Here is a 22,009-nt window from a genome sequence, read left to right as displayed (position 1 = left end):
AAAATCTGAGTTTTTTCTTTATTGGAAACGGAAATTTATCACTCAATCAACTAAATATGAATGGTAGATCAATGGAAAGGTTAATTAATTTATTACCATTGACGTAATGGTAATTATGTAAAGAGAGATGAAAATCCAATAACAGTGCTTCCATAATTAGGAAAAGTCATGCTTGAAAGTTGAAACCCATGACTACTGGCATGATTAACCCCTCTTTTCACGTGCCTTGTCGCCCACTAGGTAATTATAAAATCCTCTCTCCAAAAATTTCACATCTTAATACACTCCATTTTATATTTATTATGTCTATAGAGTGTAGACAAGAAATCCGACGTTAACAAAAAGGTGGCCTTTATTCCCTGCTTTTGCTATTTAATTACTCTCTGAGATATGATTACGTCTCTCCCACTCTCGTTAGCAAGATTAATTACTTCATGCCTCACTCCAGAAAAGCTCAAGAGTCAACCGATACAACAGTTCTTTTGAAGAAACTCTTTTCCTAGGTATGCCGCTTTTATGAAATTGTAAAAGAAAAAAACCATACTCATGGCCTTTTCTCTGTTCTTTTTTAAATTACCTATTGTTATTTAGCTAATTTAGTCATAGGTCTCTGTAATGAGTGTGACCCATTTCAACTAATAAAAACACTTGCTAAGCTTTGGTAAATATAGCTTTCCTTAACTAATTCAACCACCATTTTTGCCATTTTTTTTTCATATACGCTCTCATGGGATATAGAAAAGTCTTAGCTGGCCTTTCCATCTTTATTATAAAAAAAAGAAAGAGAGTACCTTTTCTCTTTTTGAATCTCTCTACTGTCATTAGGGGAGCCCTCAGGCTTTTTGCAATGAACAAAATGTATCTATATAGCCATGATTTTTAAGGCTTCCAAAAATTTACTCTTCACTGTGTTGACTCAAACTGAACCTGCATTCAGAAATTCCAGGGAGCAAAAGATGAACAAGTTTCCCATATACCCAAAATATGAAGCTGGGGACTATTGTGGCTACCAGTTTGATCCTCAGACAGACTTTACAGATGTAAGTCAATTGTTTCTTGCTTTTTATCTTTTCACTCAATAGTGTATTGAATTTTTATCTTTTATTCAACAAGAGGCAGAGTTTTCAATAAGGGATTCAACGTCTAATATATATATATATATATACAAAATAAAAATCATTAGCCTTGTATATACAATGCAACTTTATGGAATGAACCATTCTACCCTGATTTTGTTACAGAATCACTACAGTTGTGCATTATTATGTATATGACAGTATGGGTGATAATTTTTAGGGATTTGAATATCTCGTCACCTTAGTTAGCTTATTCTCTTTATTCATGTATTTATATCATTGTATTCTTTGAGTAATAAGATAAGTTACTATCCCCACCTTGTCTATTATATGGTTAACCGTTTTGATGTCTCATCATGCTTCAGTTGGGTTGAGTTAGACCCAAATGTGATGTCTTCATTTCAACAAGTGTTAAATGTTGAGCCTATAATATGAAAGTGCTATAGATTTAGTGGTAAGACACTCAAAAGTTGTACCGGTCAAATTTAAAATTTTGAATCCGTCTACCAACTAGACTACATTTGATGATTTACGACTTGTGCGTTTTACAGTTCTTGTCAGAAGCGAGAAAGCATGTATCTGAAGGGAAATTCGGTGCTACGCCTCCACGTTCTGTGGAACTGAGAAACAACAATTTTGAAAAGAATGTAAAAAAAACTTGCAAGAAGTCATGGAAAAGCTCTCTGTTTTCATGGCTGAAAACTGATAAGAAGAAGAATCAGGGGAGCAGAGAAACTTCAAAAGGCTCCATCATTAACAAGCCGAAACGTGGATGTGTCTCTGGTCCAATGCCGGCCATCAGCGGGCAGGGTGCTATAGCTGGAAGGCCCAGTAAGCCTTTGTCTGGGCCCCTAACAAATCTGTTCAGTCCAATGAACAGAGTGGACAATGAAATGCAGTATCTCTGTCTTAAGAAGGTTAAGGATAGTACTCCTGAAGTTCAATCTTATGGACCTGTTTATCTGGTAACTTAGGATTGCAAAAGGGTAGACTAATTAAGCAGAGACTAAAGGTATGTGTGAATTTATGTGTTTTAATTTCTGAGAGGTGAATGCAAACACTTATCATTTGCAAAAAAGAATTTGCATCTGTTGCAAAGGAACAGGTTCTTTTGTTCATCGTCACATGCTAGTCTTGGAATAGGTTCTGAAATCGCCCATGATCATCATGATTATGGAGTTTTGAATAGCTTCATTATCAACATCAATATTTTGTTTGACGAATTTCAGGAAAATCAGACACAGTCATAATGCTTCATTTTTACTGCAGCTATATCATCAACAACATGTTTACTGCATAAGTTTGTAGTACTCGTGGCTTAAAGTCGATTAGATGTTCCAAATGAAATTCCTACGCAAACGCTACTTGTCAACTTCCAAATACTAACTTCAACTTTGTACACTCTCTTCTTAAATTTCAACCAAATATTGTCCAAACGCTTACATAATATTTAGAGTAAGCTGTAATATAGATTTACAATGAATTGTAGAAGTCATACAATAGTGAACATTCACATTAATAACAAAAAGAATTCCTAATACTCCTGTAAGAGAAGATAGATTCCCCTCAATTCTCAAACAGAGAAGCCCCTTGGCCTTTGGCCTTTTGCAATGTGTTTAACACGTATACAATCTAGTATTTTACATATACATAGACATCTAAAGATTGCAGACAACTTCTCATCTGCATCAAGAACCAACCAATCAATTAATCAATTAGCTTAAACCTAGAAATAAATTATAGTTCCTAAGATTCCGCTCTTCTCCAAATTCCAGAGATGCAGCAATCTCTAGTTCTGGCCCCTGCTTCCTTGTTCTACATCTACATTTCTGGGACTGCGAGGATTCAAACTGCTAAAAAGCCTCGTCAAAGATCTCAATCGTGTCGGTGTTGGTGTTTTCTGTTCTTCTTCTGCTTCTTCACTATTCTGTCTAGGAATATCAATCATCAAAACCCCGTCTGGCCTATTGCTTGTGGATGCTGATGATGTAGTAGTTTCATCTCCCCAGAACAGAACATTAGTTGGTAAATTTGGTGTCTCTGTGGAAGCTGCTGAGCCTTCTTCTACTGGTATCCTAATGGCCTCGGAATTTGATTCTGCAATGGTGGATTTTGGAGAGGACATTTCTGAAACAGGGCTTCGGCATAAAGGACAAGTGATATGAGATTGTAACCACATATCAATGCAATCGACATGAAACCCATGATTGCATTTAGGCAAAAGTCTCGCCTTTTCACCTTCAGAGACTTCGCTAAGACAAACGGAGCATTCCAATCCATCTTTGAAATCCTTGGTATTAAATGGAATTACGGGTATGGTTTTAAGGATGGAAGGATCAAGGCCTCTCCGGAGTGCATTCACTTCTTGATAACCGCCAGCAAAGTCGACCCGGCGACGGCGACGGCGACGGCGCCTTGTGCCGTCGTTCGGGTTGCCGTCTTCTTCTTGCCGATAGCTTGTGAAAAATTTGGCGTATATGTGAAGGAAGAATACCAAGACCACCACAAAGAAGAGAAATACGATGACAGCCATCATGATCTTAGCCGTGATCGCAATCATACCTGAATCACCCAATTTACCACTTCCCATTTGTTTTGGTTTTTTTGGTTTTTGAATCTGCAGTTTCTGAGAGAAACAGAGGCTAAGATGTAAGGAAAGATAACTACTGAGAGCAAAATTTTGAAGTAAAACCCAAGTTTGCAATTTGAGAGTCAAATAAATGAAACCCCAATAACATGTAGAGAATTCAGCTAAAACCCTCTGAAAACTGGGAAGTTTTGCAAAGAGGATTTAAAGGTGAAGAGGGAAAATGCAACTCTAGTTGAAAAAAAAAATGAAACTTGGGTCAAATTAGAAGGTGAATGTGGAGTTTAAAAGTCGAAAAAACAAAGAAGAAGATGAAAATGGAGTCTAAGCTTGACAGCGACAGTGGAGGGTAAACGAAAAGAAGAGTCACCAAAAGACTCCCAACATGGCGGCGTATGAGATTAGGGAGAAGAGTTTCAAACAAACAAAGCTAAATTCTGGCCGCCTTCTTAACAATTAACCTGCGCGGAAGTTTCTCATTTGACCCATAAACCAATTGTTAAGTTCCTTGACTTCAATGGCGTAGACCAATAAATTGAACATTGGATGGAAAAAGATTATTCAAATTTAAAAGACATAATATATAAATATAATTCTTAAGTTAATTTGACTTGAGCGGATAACTCTTACATCAATTTTTTTTTAAACATTTTAATTATCCAAGCTTAGATAAATAGACATATTTGTCTTACATGATATTATACATGTCAACTGAAGCCAAAAGACATATTTATATATTATGTCAATTTAAATATAAAATAAATTACCTAATTACACTTATTTAGTTACCATATTTTTCATTACTCTCATCTATTTCAAAAAAATCTCTTCTTTCCATCCGGATACATTAATTTAGTAATTCGAATACATTAATTCTGATTTATAAATTATCTCTATATTCAATGTATCTTACTTTAAATGTTACATGCTGATACATAAAGCCCTAATTAATGTATTCGAATTACTAAATTAATGTATCTGAATTATCCCATTTTTAAGGGATTTCTGTAAATTAAAAAAGGGTAGGAAAAATGGTAATTAGCCCTTTACACTATACGATTTATGTAAGTTTCCCTTTAAATTTATGAATTTTTATAATAATTTCAGACAAAAGCCAATATTTTAATGTATACATATAAATTAAGCGATACGTATGAGGCATCATTTTAAAATATATGATAGTTTAATCCATCATATGGATCTGCTTCTAATCTCAAATTATTTCACAATAGTAATTCAATTTATAAAATATTTAATATCTTTTTTTAATGCAAATACAAATTATGAATAAAAGCTACATGAACCCATGAATAAAAGTAAAACTTTGAATCCGCCATTGGTCGCGACTCTGAACATTCAAATTCTCCAGCAAGTTTCAGTTTCGACATTAACAAATCACCTCAACTGGTCTAACACATGATCCAGCCCATTTATGCTAATAATAGTTGCCCCAATTAATAATATACAACAACAACAACCCAGTGAAATCCCACATCGTGGGGTCTGGGGAGGGTAGAGTGTACGCAGACCTGACTCCTACCAATGTAGGACGGCTATTTCCGAAAGACCCTCGGCTCGGCCCAATTAATAATATGTTCAAATAAAATCACTTAAACCATTTTTCCAGATTTAATTTTAGTAGGAAAAATTACTTGATTGTGTGCTTTTTAAAAATTAATTATTGATTTTAGCGATATTTTTTAGTTGTTACCATTTATAGCAATATATAGCAATATTATGATAAATCTACACTTGTATTAAAAGTGAATTATGCATACAATATAAATGTATTATAAGTGTTTTAAAATATATATTATGTTTGTGTAGTAAGAAACTAACATAATGTATTATAAGTCTATTAAAATATGTGATAAATGTATTATCCATCTATAAAACTTGTATTATATATGTTTTATAAATAGTTCTCTGCAATATGTATTAAAACTGTATTATAAATGTATTATAAGTGTTCAGTGAAATTATTTTTTTATTGCTATAAATGGTAAATATTTTCTTAATATTGTATATTTATGTCCATTTTAGTAAGTATACTTTATTCATTAATCATCAAACTATCACATGAATCAACAACACATATTTTATACTATAACTTATTTGGTCAATTTTGGAAAGTCAATTGTGTTTTTTTAAGAAAATAGAGGTGTTTTGGTTTAACTAGGAGTGTTCAAAGGAAATTGATAAACCGATCATAAATCATATCAAATCAAATTAAGAAAATAAAATTCTGCTAGTGGTATAATTTAATTTGGTTTAGTATTGTTAAAAAGTAATTTCAGGTATAATTGATTTGATTTGAGTTAAAACTAAAAAAATATCAAAATCAAATCAAATCGACATTATATTTATACAAAATTTTATAAATATTTTATACTTTAAATATTTATCATAGTGTAATCTTTTTCTTAAACTTTTTTGTAATTCATGTTTCCTTAGCACATTATTTCAACTTATAAGTTGGCATTTTTTATGCTACAATAAATCTTTATAGAATTATAGTCCATAAACATATAGTAACTCAAATAAATAAATATTAGTTACATATCGGTCTTCTCCTACTATATCTACGTCATACTGACAACATTTACCAACATTATTACTCAAAATGTATTCGATAAGACCAAACTTTCAACTGAAACATGTTCATATTTCTGAACATTACCTTTGTTAAAACTTAAAACTGTTCATAAGATATTTTATCTACACAGATTTTAATTTCCTGTCAAAAAAATAAAACAAATTTAAACTAGAGAGAAATTAATCAATTACAGTAATGATTCTTTGATATCTCCTGTTCTGTTTAGCTTAGGCATTCCATATTAGAAAGGGAAGCTATGACCTCAGAGCTAAGCGGATCGAGAAACCAATTCCAAATGTTATCCACAGCAGATATCAACGACGAAACAAAGCGATTTTTGGTACATCGCATAGAAATATTAGCAGGCACCGGAATTCTGCAGAGAGGGCAAATTGAATTGATTTTTACCCAAGAATCAATGCAATGAGTGTGAAATCCATGTCCACATATGGTAAGCACCCGCCGCGATTCACCCCAAGAAATATCGCCAAGACAAATTACACAGGCCAAGTGATCTACACAATTGTTATCTTGTTTTTGTGCAATGGTATGTTTAGAGCTGCGCCTGAGGAAGGTGATTACAAGTGACAACAATGACTTGACTGCACCTTTGTGTGCACTTAGTATTGACATTACAGGAAATGATACAATTACTGCAATGGCTATCATCTCAGTACTGCTTGAGGACGTGCTTGGAGAAACCACTTGTGCCATTAATTAATTTGCTTTTGGTTTTAATATGCGGTAATGTTTGATGTCTTCCCTGTTTTCCCCTGCATGTTTATATATAGTGCATGGTTTGAGGTTTTTGTTTACAAGCTTGTTGAATATAATTAATTGACTACTAATTACTCATCAACATTATCTATTACTCCACTAGGATTTTGCTTTTGACTAGTCTTAAATGAGGAAGGAGCTGAATTCACGGCGTATTTCGTGCTACAATTGTAGTATTCAAAATAAAATGGTATGAGTTTGAAGTTTTGATGAAACAGCAGGCGTGCAGGGCACGAAATTTAGAAATAACATGGGCTGAATGAAAAGGTAAACAACATTCTGGTCAAATAACAGGAAAAGGGCATACCAAGACAAAATAGTAGTTACGTTGCAAAAATTGCGGCTCCTAGTCAGAATTTTTAGCAAGGGGTTCAAAATTTGAAAAATTAGACACTTAAACTAGTTCGACATCTAGTGTATATATATAAAAAATTATTTTAATTATATATAAATAATATAAATTTTCGACGGGCGAACCCTCACAGTAAGGTGGCTCCCTGGCTGCTACTGATCAGCTTCACGCCCTGTATAGAGATAGCTTATAAGCTTATTGTCAACCAAACGCTTGACCAAAAGGAGGAGCACACTTTTTTTTTTAACAATTAATACAGTAATGTCCAAATCAATAGCTTGTACTACTGTACCAGTATTAATTAACTAGTGTTTAATACTCCGTCATTTTCTATTTATTTATCAAATATTTCCTAATATGATTTTTCTTTTTACTTGTTATTTTTGACAAATCAAAAAGATAAATTTTTTTCTTCCTATTATACCATCAATTTATTAATATTGAGTTAATGTCTTTGAAAAGTGTAGTGACTAAATATATTTAAGATTCTATCAGTTAATAGAAATAAAATGATAAACTCACTCTACCAATCATTGTTTTTTTAATAAATATGTCAAATCAAAATTTGACAAGTAAAAAAGAAGGAAAAGAGTAGAATCAAGGGTTACATATTGAAAATTTAGGTTATATTACATACTTTATTTGAAAATAAACTACTAAAATGTGAGTATTTAAGAATGTGGCCTAATAATCAATAAAAAAAATGCAAATCTTGAAAATCAACTCCAAACTCTAACAAAGACATAATTCTAGAGTACTAAGAGGTCGTTTGGTTTAAATACAAGTTATGATGGAATAAGTTATGCTGAGATTAGTTATAATGGGATAAGTTGTGATGAGGTGATTTTTTATTGGTTGTTTGCTTTGTTATATTCAAATAAGATGCATGACATAATTTCTAAGAATAAGTTGTTTGTTTACAAAAATACCCTTCATTTCATTTAGTTTTTTTTACACCTTCTTTGCAAGCTTTAGTTATTCACTCTTAAAAATATTTTTTTCATCTTATTTAACTTAATTAATTTTCTATGTGCATTTTCATAATTATGCCGTGTGTTTTTAAATATAAAACATCCATATTATTTAGATTAAAAATAAATCTTTCATTTTAAGTTTGTTAAAGTAAAAGAAATTTTATCATTGATGTCACTTCATTTAAGAACATATCACTCATATATTGTAACATATTAAAATTATCTTAATTTTAATTGATATATAAGATACAAATTTTTAAGTGATTACAAAACTATTTAATTAAAAATATGTAATTTAATAGTGGAGTGAACATTTTAAGAGAAATCAAAATATAAATAAACATAAGGATCACTTAAATAAATTCAATGTATAATATATTCATAAATAAAAATATATTTATAAAGTGTAGTTTTTTAATGAAAAAATATATAATCATAAAATAACGAGTAGAAGATTGTGAATGTTGTTATAAATGGTATTAAAAATTATTTTAATATAAATGTAGATAAAAAAGATGTATAAAAAAGGGTTTAAGGGGTACTTTTGTTATTTTATATACTTATCTCGGGATTAGTATTCCACCACAAATAGAAATAACTATCCCAGTCATAATTATTAATCCTGGAATAAATTATCCACACTTTGTAATCAAACAAGCTATTGAGGGGTGTTAAAAATTTATCTCAAGATTATTTTGCCTTATCGACCACACCAAACGACCCATTAAAGTGATTTCATAGTCCATATGAACATTGTTTTTCTCATATTACATATTTAATACAAAAAATATATTTTATTATACTTATTTGCAATTTAAATAGAAAAAATTATCTACTAATTTTTATTTTTAAATCGTGAAGTATCACGTTTAAATTACAATTAAAGGCGAAAATATGTATGTACTATATTTGAAAGTAAACTACTAACCAGAGGTTATATACTTTGATCACAAATTTAAGAACGTGACCTATAGCTAATGAAAAAAAATTGCAATTCTTGAAGATTATTGTTGAAATTTCAACAAAAACAAAATATTAGAGTAAAATATTTACTTGATATCCGTGTTGATATAAGATTATCCATACTTACCTGTGAAATAGATAGCACCTGATAGGTATATGATGAAGGTAGAAATTTATGCATATTAGGTGTTTACATTAAATCAATACAACTAATTGTGGTTAAGTGATTTAATAAAATAAAAATATATATTAATTAATCATAATTAAGTAAAAAAAACTCTATATTCAAGACATATGACATACATATATTGGTTTGATATAAATATGCAAGTAAATTCTTAACCTTTGAGGAAATAAGAAGAGATTACACATTTCTTGGCGTGTAATCATATTGGCATATGAACTTCTTTCTCTCAATTAAATTTTGGGTGTAAAAATTTTCAGCCTAGAAATAATTTCTTTGCAGGCTTATCATACGTTTTTAGTTTTTTTTTAGAATTTGTCCAAACTGTTTGACAATTTTCCACGTGTTATGTATCCGTTCGCCACTTTGTTCTCAACTCTTCTAACCTCATGGACAAAAGAAGCTACCTTTAGCTAAGAGTCTCTTTTCCTCCGATGAAACTCCCCTAACAATTTAAAAAGAAATAATTATGTAAAGATTTAAAAATTAGATAAATAAAACAATATTAGATGATCACAGAATCTATTTAAATTTTGATGAATAAAGTTACTCATAATTTATACTAATGAAAAATATCAAATAGAATAACTGTGGAACACACAAGTTTTGTATCAAATTTTAGAAACTCATCAAATATATAAATGGTATGAGAAAATTAGATGTAGGTAAGAAAAAGAAATGACACGACTTGAAAGTAAATAAAATTGTTGTCACATATTGGAATTTGTGCGTCAAATTTAAAAATCATTAAAAATATCATATAGTAGTAGCAAGTAGCATATTATCCAGCGGCTTGTGAACTTTTCGACAAACAGAAGTTGTGTGGCTATCTCTGTGTCACCAAAACCCAAACCCCTCTCTTTCTCTCCCGCTTCTCCTTTCCAACCGCCTTTGCCTTTCTCTCATCTCTCACTGTGTTATCTTCTTCACTCACATTTCAATTGCCGCTAACAACTACTAGTTGGCGTATGGAATCTGAAAAACACATTGCATTCCGTTTCTCTTATTGAATTTGTGCGACTTGGAGTTTGACTGGATGAGCTCCCCATGCCGTTATTAGGTGAATTTTCAATCTCTTTCTTGAAATTTGTAATTGGATTCATGGGTAATTCTCACAACCTGTTGCCTATTTGGGATATGTACTGAAGTAGCCGTCATGTTTTATTCCGCAGATATTGCTACTACACAGCCTTGTTTTAGTAACAATGTCTGTTCAGTTAGTTCTCAAAATATCTTTGCTACTAGACTTGTCTACAACAATGAGATTAAATTTGTATCTACTTGGAATACCTTCCGAATACCACAAAAAGCTTCGAATTCGAGAATTAAGCTGTTTCGGAGTGGGTTGATGATAAGGGCAGTAGCTACCCTCGAAAAAGGACCCACCAAGAATACCCAAACCAATGAGGAACAGAACAGTTTTGGTGGTGTGAGGATGGGAAAATATGAAGGAAGCTCAACTTCTGTTGTTGTTGAGCAGCAGTCGCCGAGTGAGGAGGCTGAGTTGAATGAGAGAGAGAAGTTGAGGCGGATGAGGATATCCAAAGCTAATAAAGGGAACACACCTTGGAATAAAGGCAGGAAGCACAGTCCAGGTACTTAAAGCATGCTTAATAATTCTTTTGAGCTGTTTGTTATGGATAAAACTTTAATATTTTCAAGCATGTTTGAACCATCTGCAGAAACTTTACAACGAATTCGAGAACGAACCAGGCTTGCAATGCAGGATCCTAAGGTGATGTCATGTAAGCATAATTTTGTGAATGAAGTAGTAAAAGATGAGAATTTGATTAAGAAGAGGGGACCCATAAAGAGCTCCGGAAACAATAATACCTGTAGTGCAACGACTTCTAATAATTTTGTTACATCAATGGGCATGTGAAGTTATACCCTCTAATGGTGAAGGTGTAATGCTAACTATGGGGAACCAATGAAAAGGTATAATAGAGCATAAGTAGGATCTAACTAAGGTGGATGTGAGCAGAATGTACAAATTAACATTTTTTTCAAGGGAAAAAGCTCGATCTTACTTCAGCTGGAAAATGTTGTGGTCATTCATCTAGGTTCAAACCCTTTTGAGGGTGCAGGGTGTGGGACTAGAGAATCAATACTGTTGATTACGTTATAGGCACATGCCGTCAGGGTATCTTGGAGAAGTTTGAGATAATTGTATTTGTCATTTTTCAAACTCTCAGTATTTAGTGACATTCTCTGGATGTCGTTTATCTCAGTAAACTTCACTATGCATTTCTGGGAAAATAACTCAAAGAGTCTTGTATTTTGGTGTCATCTGTGAGTATTTTGATATTATCTACATTTCTACGTGGTCATCTGGATATGCATGACTTAGTTCTTCCCAGCAAAGCCCCCCCCCCCCACCCCTCTTCATGTGACATACCTGCATAGGCACTTGTCAAAGTGATTTTCAAAGTCGCAATGAGGAGCAGATAGGAGCTTCCAGAATGTGGGTTTATGCAACATTCCAAATCCATGTGGGATATTTTTTTTGACCTTCGTGAATTTGTATGAGTGTTTGAATCTCTTTTTGTATCAACACATTTAATTACTTTGAATTGTTTGAATCCAATTGTAACCTAACCAGTTTTATACTTGGAAAGCTCTCATTCAAAATGTTCCCTGTAGAGGTAGAGTGCCTCTTTCTTAAAGAGGAGGAAGATGTGGTTAGGTGATGTTTCAGGCAAAATCTTAAACTTGTATGTTAGACAATTTTCTACTCAACCATCAGTTAGTCTCATTTACACTAGCTATGTTGTTGATCTTGCTGCAACTTTTTTTCCGTGCGACTTTTTCTTTCCGTTCATTTTGGTGTCTGAAATAACCATTGTTTGATTCAGTCAACAACATAGTATCATATCATTCATTTCTGTTCATATTGTGGATTGTGCAAATGATTTAGTGGAATCTGAGATAACCTGTTAATTTTTAGTCAGCTATGCTATCCATTTAATGTCATGCTTCAGAGTTTTTGTTTGACAATATTACTGATATGTTCTAATTATACAGGTGAAAATGAAGTTGGTTAACCTGGGGCATGCTCAAAGGTGGGTTTTGCAAATTATCCTTGAATTTTTTTTTTCACCCTTTTGATAGCATACTGGAGTCTCATAATCAAGATGTGAGTGAAAAATAACCTGTCAAAAGAACTCTTTTTCAAGTGGATGAAACTTGTCTATTATGGTAGCTGAAATAGCATAGGAATGATGGTTAAAAAAGGAATAGACAGTATTGGACAAACTGTTGCTTTCTGTTTCATGATAACTTGTGCTTCAATGTGTGAAACTCAAGCTTCACTATACTCACTGCCTAATGAGAGTGCAACACAGACATTGCGAGGTAGTGCCTTTAGTTAACATGCCTGTAATGCGCAAGTTTTAATCTCTTCATCACTTAATTCTTGCTTGGGAATTCTATTGAACCTAGCAACAACGTACTAATTCAGCATTTCATACCCCTAACTGTAAAATCACCCTCTTTATCTAGAACCTCAAATTAATAGTGAAGATTTGTGAAAATTGTATGTTTCAGACTGCTAAAGGAGATTTTTCCCCTTAATTGCAGTGAGGAAACAAAGTTGAAAATTGGTGTTGCTGTAAGGATGGGGTGGGAAAGGCGCCGTGGGAAGTTGAGGCTCCAGGAAACTTGCCACTATGAGTGGCAAAATTTAATTGCAGAAGCTTCTAGGAGGGGCCTTTTGGGTGAGGAAGAGTTGGAGTGGGACTCTTACGAGATTTTGAGCAAACAGCTTGAGCAGGAGTGGATACAGAGTGTTGAGGAAAGGAAGAATAGGCCCAGGCTGAAGGGTAACAAGAGAGCTCCCAAATCTGCCGAACAGAGGAGGAAGATTTCAGAGGCCATTGCAGCTAAATGGGCTGATCCTGTAAGTGTCTTTCTTTGTTGGGACTGGACTTCTCTGTTCGGGAATAGCTCCATCCACATATTTGTCTTTTTCACCCTCCTCCTTCGTTCTTACATATTTGTCTTTTTCACCCTCCTCCTTCGTTCTTTTGACTAGGGTCGTAGTTATAGTTTGAAGGCTGTCAATTTGATTTTCCTCACATTTTGATAGCTTTCCAAAAATGGTGATTTACCAATCTACCTTTTCCTCTAACTAGGATTACCGTTCTCGGGTCCGTTCTGCTCTGTCCAAATATCATGGAGTACCTGATGGGGTTGAAAGAAGACCAAGGAGAAAGCCTGTTAGTGATAAGCAGACCAGAAAAAGAAGCTCTCTGAAAAACAAAGCTAATGAATTGGATAATCTGGTAAAGCCCGAGCCCAAGAGCCAAGTTCAACGTGTTCGATTGAGGAGAAAAAACACACCAATGTACAAGGATCCTTTAGCTAGTTCCAAGTTAGAAATGTTAAAGAATATCAGGGCACAGAGAGCAGGTATTGACCAGAAGAAAATTGAAGCCGTCACGAGAGCAAAGTAAGTTGTTATAAAATCTTTCCTATTAAGTAACCTTATTAATTTGCTACTTTGCTCTGCATCTTTCCATCTGAAGTCTGCTGTTCACTCTGTTGTTTCATGAACCTCATAGCAACCTGATACAACTGCTTCCAAAATTGTGAAAGATAAATTCTCTCTGAATGAAGACGTGCCTATCTTAATGCATAAGACTAACCCCCAAATTGTTATTGACTGGAATTATTAATTTGTACCTGAAGCATTAGTGCATATATTGACAGGAATCTTAATTAGTACAATCTTCCATCTATGGTAAGTTTGAATTTGTTTTTTCCTATATATTTCCACCGACTCAGTGGAGGTCGCGGATTAAGGTAGAAGGATAGTAGGAATAGAATAGTGTCTTGCCATATGTCGGTTTAGTGTGGTCGTAGGTCTAGGCTTGCCTTATAGTTGTGTTGTTATTGCCTTTGATTATCACATTACTTTGCTATCGTTATTGTTCTTGTGTTGTAAAATTTGCATCGCTTTTTTTTATCATTATGCTATATATATTGTTCTTCTCTCTTACTTGGGACTGTGACTTTTGAACCGCAGGTCTTTCGAAAACAACTTTTCTATCTCAATGAGGTAGTACTAAGGTCTGCGTACATGTTGTTGTTGACTTAGTGAGTGAAAATTTTATGCTTTGTTTGGAACTGAGAGGGGGATAAATGAAAGTAACGCAAGGCGGAGGAAATATTTTTTTCTTCAATGAAGAGAGCATTTGGCACCTATTTGTCTCTGTGTTATTAGGTATAGAAACGCCTGGGAAGAACATATTTCCTCCTTTTCATTCCTCCGGTTATTCTAGCCAAAGCAAATAAACTAAAGTAGGATTTGTAGACTTTCCCTTCTTCTTCCTTTTCCTTTTCTCCTTATCTTCCACATCTGTATGTAAAATCTTTAAATGATTTACAAGTAAGTCAAAGGGGCTATGTTAAAATTTTAGAAACTACTTCCTTCTTCCAACTCCTCTATCCCCCTTCCCAGCCCCCCCCCCCCCCAAAAAAAAACGAAAATAAATTGCGGAGAGATAGCCATTGTTTGATTTTCATTGTAATGTATGTTTCCTTTGTAGGTTAAATGTGAAATTTATCTTAAGAAAAGGTTTTTAAACATTCTTTTAAGGGGGAGAGGGGAAAGAAAAAATGGTGAAGAGGCTTTTTCAGCCCCAAAGAACGAAAATAAATTGCTGAAAGATCACCCTTGTTTGATTTTCATTGTAATGTATGTTTCCTTTGTAGGTTAAATGCGAAATTTATCTTAAGAAAGGGTTTAAAACATTTTTTTAAGGGTGAGAGGGGAAAGAAAAATGGCGAACAGGCTTTTTATCACTTTTAGTGGTAGTGCAAGAAAGGTAATTGAAGGAGGAGGTTTTTTGGGCTTCTACCCTTGCTTGTTTCCATCAAATATCATGATGAGGATTCCTATCGATGAAGTCATTTGTCTTTTAACTCTTTTGGTAGGAGGTGAAATGTAATAGCGGAGGAAACTATAATGTTGAAACACCGCATGTTGATACCTCAAACTGAGGAGAGGTCTAAATTATGGATTTTAGGACAATTTCGATCTCTACACGCTGGTATCATTAGTATCAACCTACTAGGTAGTAACTGATAAGTTGTTGGTGTGTTGACAATATTGCAGAGCATTGATAGCTGAGGCTGAGAAGGCAGCAGAGGCCTTGGAAATGGCTGCCCATTATAGCCCTGTTGCTCAAGCATCGCTCATTGAAACTCGGAAGCTCATCTCTGAAGCTATCCGGTCCATTGAATCTATAGAGAATGAGGTGACTGTTACAGATGGAAATCTTTCACCACCTTCGACTGAGCTGGCGAGCCTCACTGCAGACAACGGAGATTCAGAATTTGGAGCTCTGGCTGACCCTGGTGAAAGAATAAATGGTTGGCATGCTGTGCCGCCTATGGACAGTGGCATCTATGATTTAGATAATGGACGACATGCCTTGCAAGGTTTACCGAATGGTAAAAGCACAGCTCTCTTGTCAAGCACCGGTGACTATGATTTACTGGGTGACAGGCAGGACGTCTATCAAATGATTTCCAGTAATTTATCTTTGGAAAAGGAAGCCAGTATCACACAGCCCTCCAGCTCGACTCAGAGACTTGATGAGGATGAAGCTAATGAAAGCCCAGGAGATGAACAGAAACATCTTCTAAACAAGGATGAAGCTAATGCAGGCCCAGGAGATGAACAGAAACCGCTACCAAACGGATTGATTTCTGGGGTGAAGATTGAGGCGGCGACCACCACCACCACCACCAAGAAATGGGTCCGTGGGAGGTTGGTTGAAGTAAGTGAAGACTGTTAAATTAGCTGAAATAATATTTGAAGTATTTGATAGACACACTTGGAATGCATCTCATGGATGCACTGTAGAGTACACTTATGCCTACAACAATTTTTTTGACAGAGAGTGTTTTCTCTGCAAAGTAAATCAAATCAAATCATAGTCTGAGCTTTGATAGCTGCAGTAGGCATTTCAGTCTCTAGTTTCATGCTAGATACATATTCTTGTAATATCTCTTTCATGACCATTTATGTAAAGCTTCAGGATAGACCTGGCCGGCCGCATTGTAATTTGTCGGGCCTCACTTAGTTTATTCCAATTATTGTGACATTTGATTCGTTTCTATCAATCTTTATCATTGTTGCGAGGATGATTTTAAAGCAAATGTCAGCATTGCTTAGATTGCATGACCAACAAGTACATAAAGATAGATGTTATAACTTACTACATAATGAGTACAGTATAACAACTGCTAGCATCTGGATTTGGGGTTAAAGGTTACTTTAGTTGAAGCGTATGACATTCCAGTTCTTCAAGTTGGGAGTCAATAGCATTCTCTATTTCTTGCCTCTTCTTTTCCTTCACTTCCCTCGTTTGATTGATCTCCACTTCAACTTGTTCCTTCTGCAAAATACCATTCTGAATTAGTACATGCTACAGAAAAAGAGATGAGAAAAGAGGGTTCTATCACTTACGTCGACAACGTCATGGATGGGAAGTTTGGTGCCGTGGACGGCGGAGCGATTAGCTGCTTTGCCGACTGACCGCAGTGCAATGGAACGGAAAACGACCTTATCGATCTGCCAGGCCTTCATTTTCTAACAATTCTTTTTGCTAAATATTTGCATACCTTCTTAGTAAGAGAGATTATTGATATGGCAAAGCCACGTGGCGTCATGTCACGCTGTTTTTGTGCCTCTTTCTTTCTCCAGACGTCTCTAGCGTATTCTTACACGGTGAAGACAATTGAAACTACTTTTTGTTCCATTTGTTTTATTTTTTATTTCCAATCTGAACTTTATTTATTCCGATCACAGGACTATTTATTTTATTGTCAGGACAATAGTTGAAACTTATTAGTATTTAGTCCTTTTGAAAATTCATTCAAATCTACGGAATTGAAGTTTAGGGTCTTAAGTTTACACATACAAGTTTGTAGTTATGTTTGTCAAAATCAAACTTCAAATATACATGTTTAAAATTGATATATAACATGTGCAGTTCAAATTTCAGATATTTAAGTTTGAAATTACAACCTCCATAAGGTTGGAACAATAAAATCTAAACTTGATATTTGAAGTTGGCACGACTCTTGTACAGTGAAGGAAATCGAATTACGAGTAACAAATAAACAAAATTAGTTTGTGGGTGATACACTTTGATTTGCAATGTGCAAGACATACAAAATGTAATTATCACTTGTCTTTTGTGAACTAAACATCATATAAATTCTGTCCAAATTAAATAGTGAAAATTTCATAAATGACATTTATAAGATATTTTATTACTAGTTATAACATGATTTTTTATTTTTCAAGTACTAAGGTAAAATACTAACAACTTATAATATTTTTTTAATATAATAAAATAATTAAAAAATGGATTAGAAAATAACAAAATAATAAATATATTAATTATTTATCTTCCTTAAATCTCTCAAACTAACTATACATGAAAAAGATAATTTATAGTAGTTGACATCTAATCAGGAGACTATAATTGATTAGATATTTATATTCCTTAAATTACTCAAATCATTTTACTCAATTTGTTATTTGCTTTTATGAAAAAAAATCAATCGTCTTGTTGTTTTCTCTCTCGATCATTTTTTTTAGATTTGTTCTTATTATTTTTGGAAGAAATTTTCTTTGGTATTGACGTATTGACATGGAGAGTAAAGAATTATTATCTATACTTATACAATATGGTGGCAGATGAAATTGTACAGGTTAGTGCTATAATAATTTTCTTTATGATTGTTGTGTTCATTGATAAAAATATATTTAAATAAAAGGATTAATTTTTTGAATTTATTTGTATTGAGAATTTGATATTAATGTATAATAGTGTTTGATTTTATTGATTATGAATATATGAATATTGGTGTATTTAATTTTATTTTTTTCAAAGAATGAATGACAAAATAAGGTAATATCTGGATTAGCGAATGTGATTTGTTTGGAAGAATCCTTCATTGAAATGTTATACAAATTTGGCATGAATTTGATATGAAATTGATACATAGTGTTTATTTGTAGTCTGATTACAGTGCATTTTAATTTGATATGAAATTGATATAAAACTAGTATATATAATCTGTTTATCGTTTGTATTAATTTGATATGAGATTGGTATAAATGTGGTATATTTTTTTTTTGTCTTTTTTCACTATACAAAAGTCTGCACGAAGAAGTTTATTGCTCTCTCTATTATAACAATAAAACCTTTCAAGATGTATATACAATTCCAGTTGAACATCTTTCATGGCAAATTAAATAAGATATATCAAATTATGTGTTGGAACCTAAATTATTACCTCCTGAGTCTAAGAGAATGGTAGGGGGGCACGTACAGTACGCTGGAAAGTGTTTATTAATTTATGTTTTTTTTTTAATATTTATTTTTGAAAAACACATGTTTTTATGATTTTGGTCCTTTGAATTAAATGAATTATAAATTCAGAATTGTTATTTTGTGTACTACATTCTCATTTGTATATGCACTTTGTTTAAAATTAGATGATCAATCTAAAACTGATTATTAACAATTTTATATATATATATATATATTTGTTATGTAAGTGAGTTTCAATCCCAGACTAACAAATAATTTAGAATCAAAATCTCGGTGGTGTCCATTTGGTTTACCAATAGAAATCTGAAGTATAACAATGTGGTTTTAATTTATAAAATAGATTTGGCACACTAACAAACAATGAAGAACCAATTTATGTTTGTATTCCATTGGTATTCAAATGGCAAACTTAATTATAATAATGTATGCAATTGGTATTCAATTAGAATTTCAAATATATACTTAATTATTACTATTTTTTTGTGTGTATAATGTTTTTATTGAATTTCAAATGTTTTATTGAATTGGTGTAGTTAATTGAATGGTTGTACAATTGTATGCAATTGGTATTCAGTTATAATTCTAGATGCTTTTATATATATGAATTTAGTATGTAATTTGAATTTCAACGTTAAAAGATTTGAATAATTGTACAAGTGTATTCAGTAGGTATCCAGTTAGAATTGTAGGTGTATTTTATGTGTATAAATTTGATATGTAACTGAATTTTAATTTTAGAAAGTTTATTGTTAAGCTTTATTCTAAATATTATACACAAATCAAATGACAATAAAACATTTAGTATATTGCATAATAACACTGATAAAATAAAAAATACAATATATGTTATTTAATGTCAAAAACTGAAACAAAAAATATAGAGCATTCTAAATCAAAAAAAGGAAGAAAGATATGAGTCGATCGTCTATCTGATAAATTATTTCAAGGGTCTTGGTGTAGGATAATTAGTGGTGTCCGGAGTTTGTTCTTTTGCTATGTGTGGTCCATCAAATATGATTTGTTTGGAAGAAGCGTTCATTGAAATGTTATACGAATTTGGCATGAATTTGCTATGAAATTGGTACATTGTGTTTATTTGTAGTCTGTGTACAGTGTGTTTTAATTTGGTATGACATTGATATAAAATTGATACATTATGTTTATATATAATTTATTTACTGTTTGTATTAATTTGATATGAGATTGGCATAAGTGTGATATTTTTTTTTGTCTTTTCTCACAGTACAGAAGTTTGCACAATTGTATGCAATTGGTATCCAATTAGAATTGTAGGTGTGTTTTATATGTATAAATTTGATATGTAATTGAATTTCAATTTTATAAAATTAATTGCTAAGATTTATTCCAAACATTATACACAAATCAAATGACACTAAAATGTTTAGCATACTGCATAATAACACTGATAAAACGAAAACATAATATATGTTATTTAATGTCAAAAATTGAAGCAAAAAATATACAACATTCCAAATCAAAAAAAAGGAAGGAAGATACGCGCCGATACTTTATCTGGCAAATCATTTCAATGGTCTTTGTATAGGGTAATTAGTGGTGTCCGAATCCTGTTCTCTTGTTATGCGTGGTCCATCAAATTTTCTAGCAACACTAACAGTTACTTCGCTCTTGCTAATCGCGCCCTCACTGATCTTGTATGCTCCATATTGGCAGAGAATTGTGTTGTACCTTGGTATTTTACATTAATGTCAATGTCACTCATGTCAATTTTATATCAAATAATATATACATTATAACAATATATATGCAAAATATGAATCTTCAATTTCATATCAATTACATATGTTATAACAATTTCATACCAAAAAATACATATTATAATAATATGTATAGTATGAAATTTATACCAACTTCATGCTAATTACAAACACAAAGTACACACCAATTTCATAATAAAGACTTTCAATACTGTTTCATACCAATTCTATATCAATTTCATAACAAATAATACGCATAGGTTATAACAATTTCATAGTAATTTCGTATCAAATAATACACACATTATAACAATTTCATACTTGCATCTTTTTACACATATACAAAGTACACCAAAATAAAATTATTTTTATGTCAACACAAAAACCAATCAATAAATAAAATTTATTAATTTTGTATCAATTTCACGCCAATTTCACATCATTGTATACATAAAAAAGAAATTTGTAAGATAAAATTAATTTATAAAAATAGTTTCACAACATATTCGACCTTTTTTGACTTGAAATTTTTTGAATCATCTTTCAATGTTGAACTAAATCTTTTTCTTGAGGGTTTTGAAGACTATGCCCTTGAAACACTCTTTATCTTTTTTGTTTATTCTGATCTACGAAATCGGAATCAGAATCCTAATAATCAGGCGAAGAAAATTGCATCATTTTGCTCTTCCATTTTTTGTCCTTTTTGATTTGAAGAAGTCAAAATTTTCTTCGCCATCGGCACAATCTTCATGACAAGGATTTGAATATTCTTGGTCGGATTTTGATTCTTCATTAAAGGATAGATTTATTTCTTCACTGGATAAACATTCTTCTTCATCGGTGTTTGAGTTAAAATGCGAAAATTTGATGGCCCTATCTCGACTAATATTTTATCCCCGACAAGCCTAAAACTTTTTCTAGGTGTAAGAACAAATTTTTGATTCTTATACTGAAGATTTTTTTTTTTTAGCGAGAAAGATGAAGTCAATTGAGATGAAATTTTATTGAATATGATGATAGGGTGAAGACATAGTTAATAATTGGAAAAGAGAAGAATTTATGTTCATTGTGAGATGTGGGGGATGGAGAAATGTGTACAATATAAAATTAGATCCCATAAAGTTAGTAATGAATTGTTACAAAAAAAAAAAGCACGATTTTTTCTCTGATATATCTTTTTCTCTTTCTTATTTATTGTGCTAATATTTTATAATTTATTAATAAATTAAAAATTAATTAATTTATTGCAGTGATTGGATTATTCCAATAAATGCGTTGTATTTGTGATTATCACTCTTATTAATTATGTTCTAATTTAATATATTAAAAAACTTAATTTAAACTAATTTTTAAATTAATACAAATATATTAAGATCTGTAAATAAAATATTATAAGTGGTAAATATTT

At 32.3% G+C, this 22,009-nt stretch overlaps 4 protein-coding genes across 6 annotated transcripts; 2 read left to right on the top strand and 2 right to left on the bottom strand.

The window, feature by feature from the left end:
* The first annotated feature begins 52 nt into the window (after positions 1-52).
* On the top strand, positions 53-2,447 carry LOC129896707 (uncharacterized). 2 transcript variants are annotated; one of them, XM_055972661.1, is made up of 3 exons: positions 53-503; positions 938-1,040; positions 1,628-2,432. In XM_055972661.1, the coding sequence occupies exons 2-3, from the start codon at positions 957-959 to the stop codon at positions 2,048-2,050; spliced, it is 507 nt and encodes a 168-aa protein (XP_055828636.1). In that variant the 5' UTR covers positions 53-503; positions 938-956; the 3' UTR covers positions 2,051-2,432. The 2 variants fall into 2 exon arrangements, with proteins under 2 accessions (XP_055828636.1, XP_055828635.1); XM_055972660.1 differs by lacking the exon at positions 53-503 and having other exon boundaries at positions 781-1,040; positions 1,628-2,447.
* Positions 2,448-2,482: 35 nt separating this feature from the next.
* Positions 2,483-4,101, bottom strand: LOC129896706 (RING-H2 finger protein ATL3-like). Its single transcript, XM_055972659.1, has one exon. The coding sequence runs from the start codon at positions 3,664-3,666 to the stop codon at positions 2,866-2,868; it is 801 nt and encodes a 266-aa protein (XP_055828634.1). The 5' UTR covers positions 3,667-4,101; the 3' UTR covers positions 2,483-2,865.
* Positions 4,102-6,481: 2,380 nt separating this feature from the next.
* On the bottom strand, positions 6,482-6,973 carry LOC129893839 (RING-H2 finger protein ATL63-like). Its single transcript, XM_055969255.1, has one exon. The coding sequence runs from the start codon at positions 6,971-6,973 to the stop codon at positions 6,482-6,484; it is 492 nt and encodes a 163-aa protein (XP_055825230.1).
* Positions 6,974-10,311: 3,338 nt separating this feature from the next.
* Positions 10,312-16,628, top strand: LOC129894373 (uncharacterized). Of its 2 annotated transcripts, XM_055970040.1 has the most exons (7): positions 10,312-10,569; positions 10,682-11,104; positions 11,192-11,244; positions 12,534-12,571; positions 13,089-13,407; positions 13,643-13,959; positions 15,628-16,628. In XM_055970040.1, the coding sequence occupies exons 1-7, from the start codon at positions 10,557-10,559 to the stop codon at positions 16,310-16,312; spliced, it is 1,848 nt and encodes a 615-aa protein (XP_055826015.1). In that variant the 5' UTR covers positions 10,312-10,556; the 3' UTR covers positions 16,313-16,628. The 2 variants fall into 2 exon arrangements, with proteins under 2 accessions (XP_055826015.1, XP_055826014.1); XM_055970039.1 differs by lacking the exon at positions 10,312-10,569 and having other exon boundaries at positions 10,666-11,104.
* Positions 16,629-22,009: the final 5,381 nt, after the last annotated feature.

Source organism: Solanum dulcamara, chromosome 7 (assembly GCF_947179165.1).
Source record: "Solanum dulcamara chromosome 7, daSolDulc1.2, whole genome shotgun sequence".
Lineage (NCBI taxonomy): Eukaryota > Viridiplantae > Streptophyta > Magnoliopsida > Solanales > Solanaceae > Solanum > Solanum dulcamara.
Note: the sequence above shows the minus strand (reverse complement) of the source record. Positions and strands in the feature narration are given on the sequence as shown.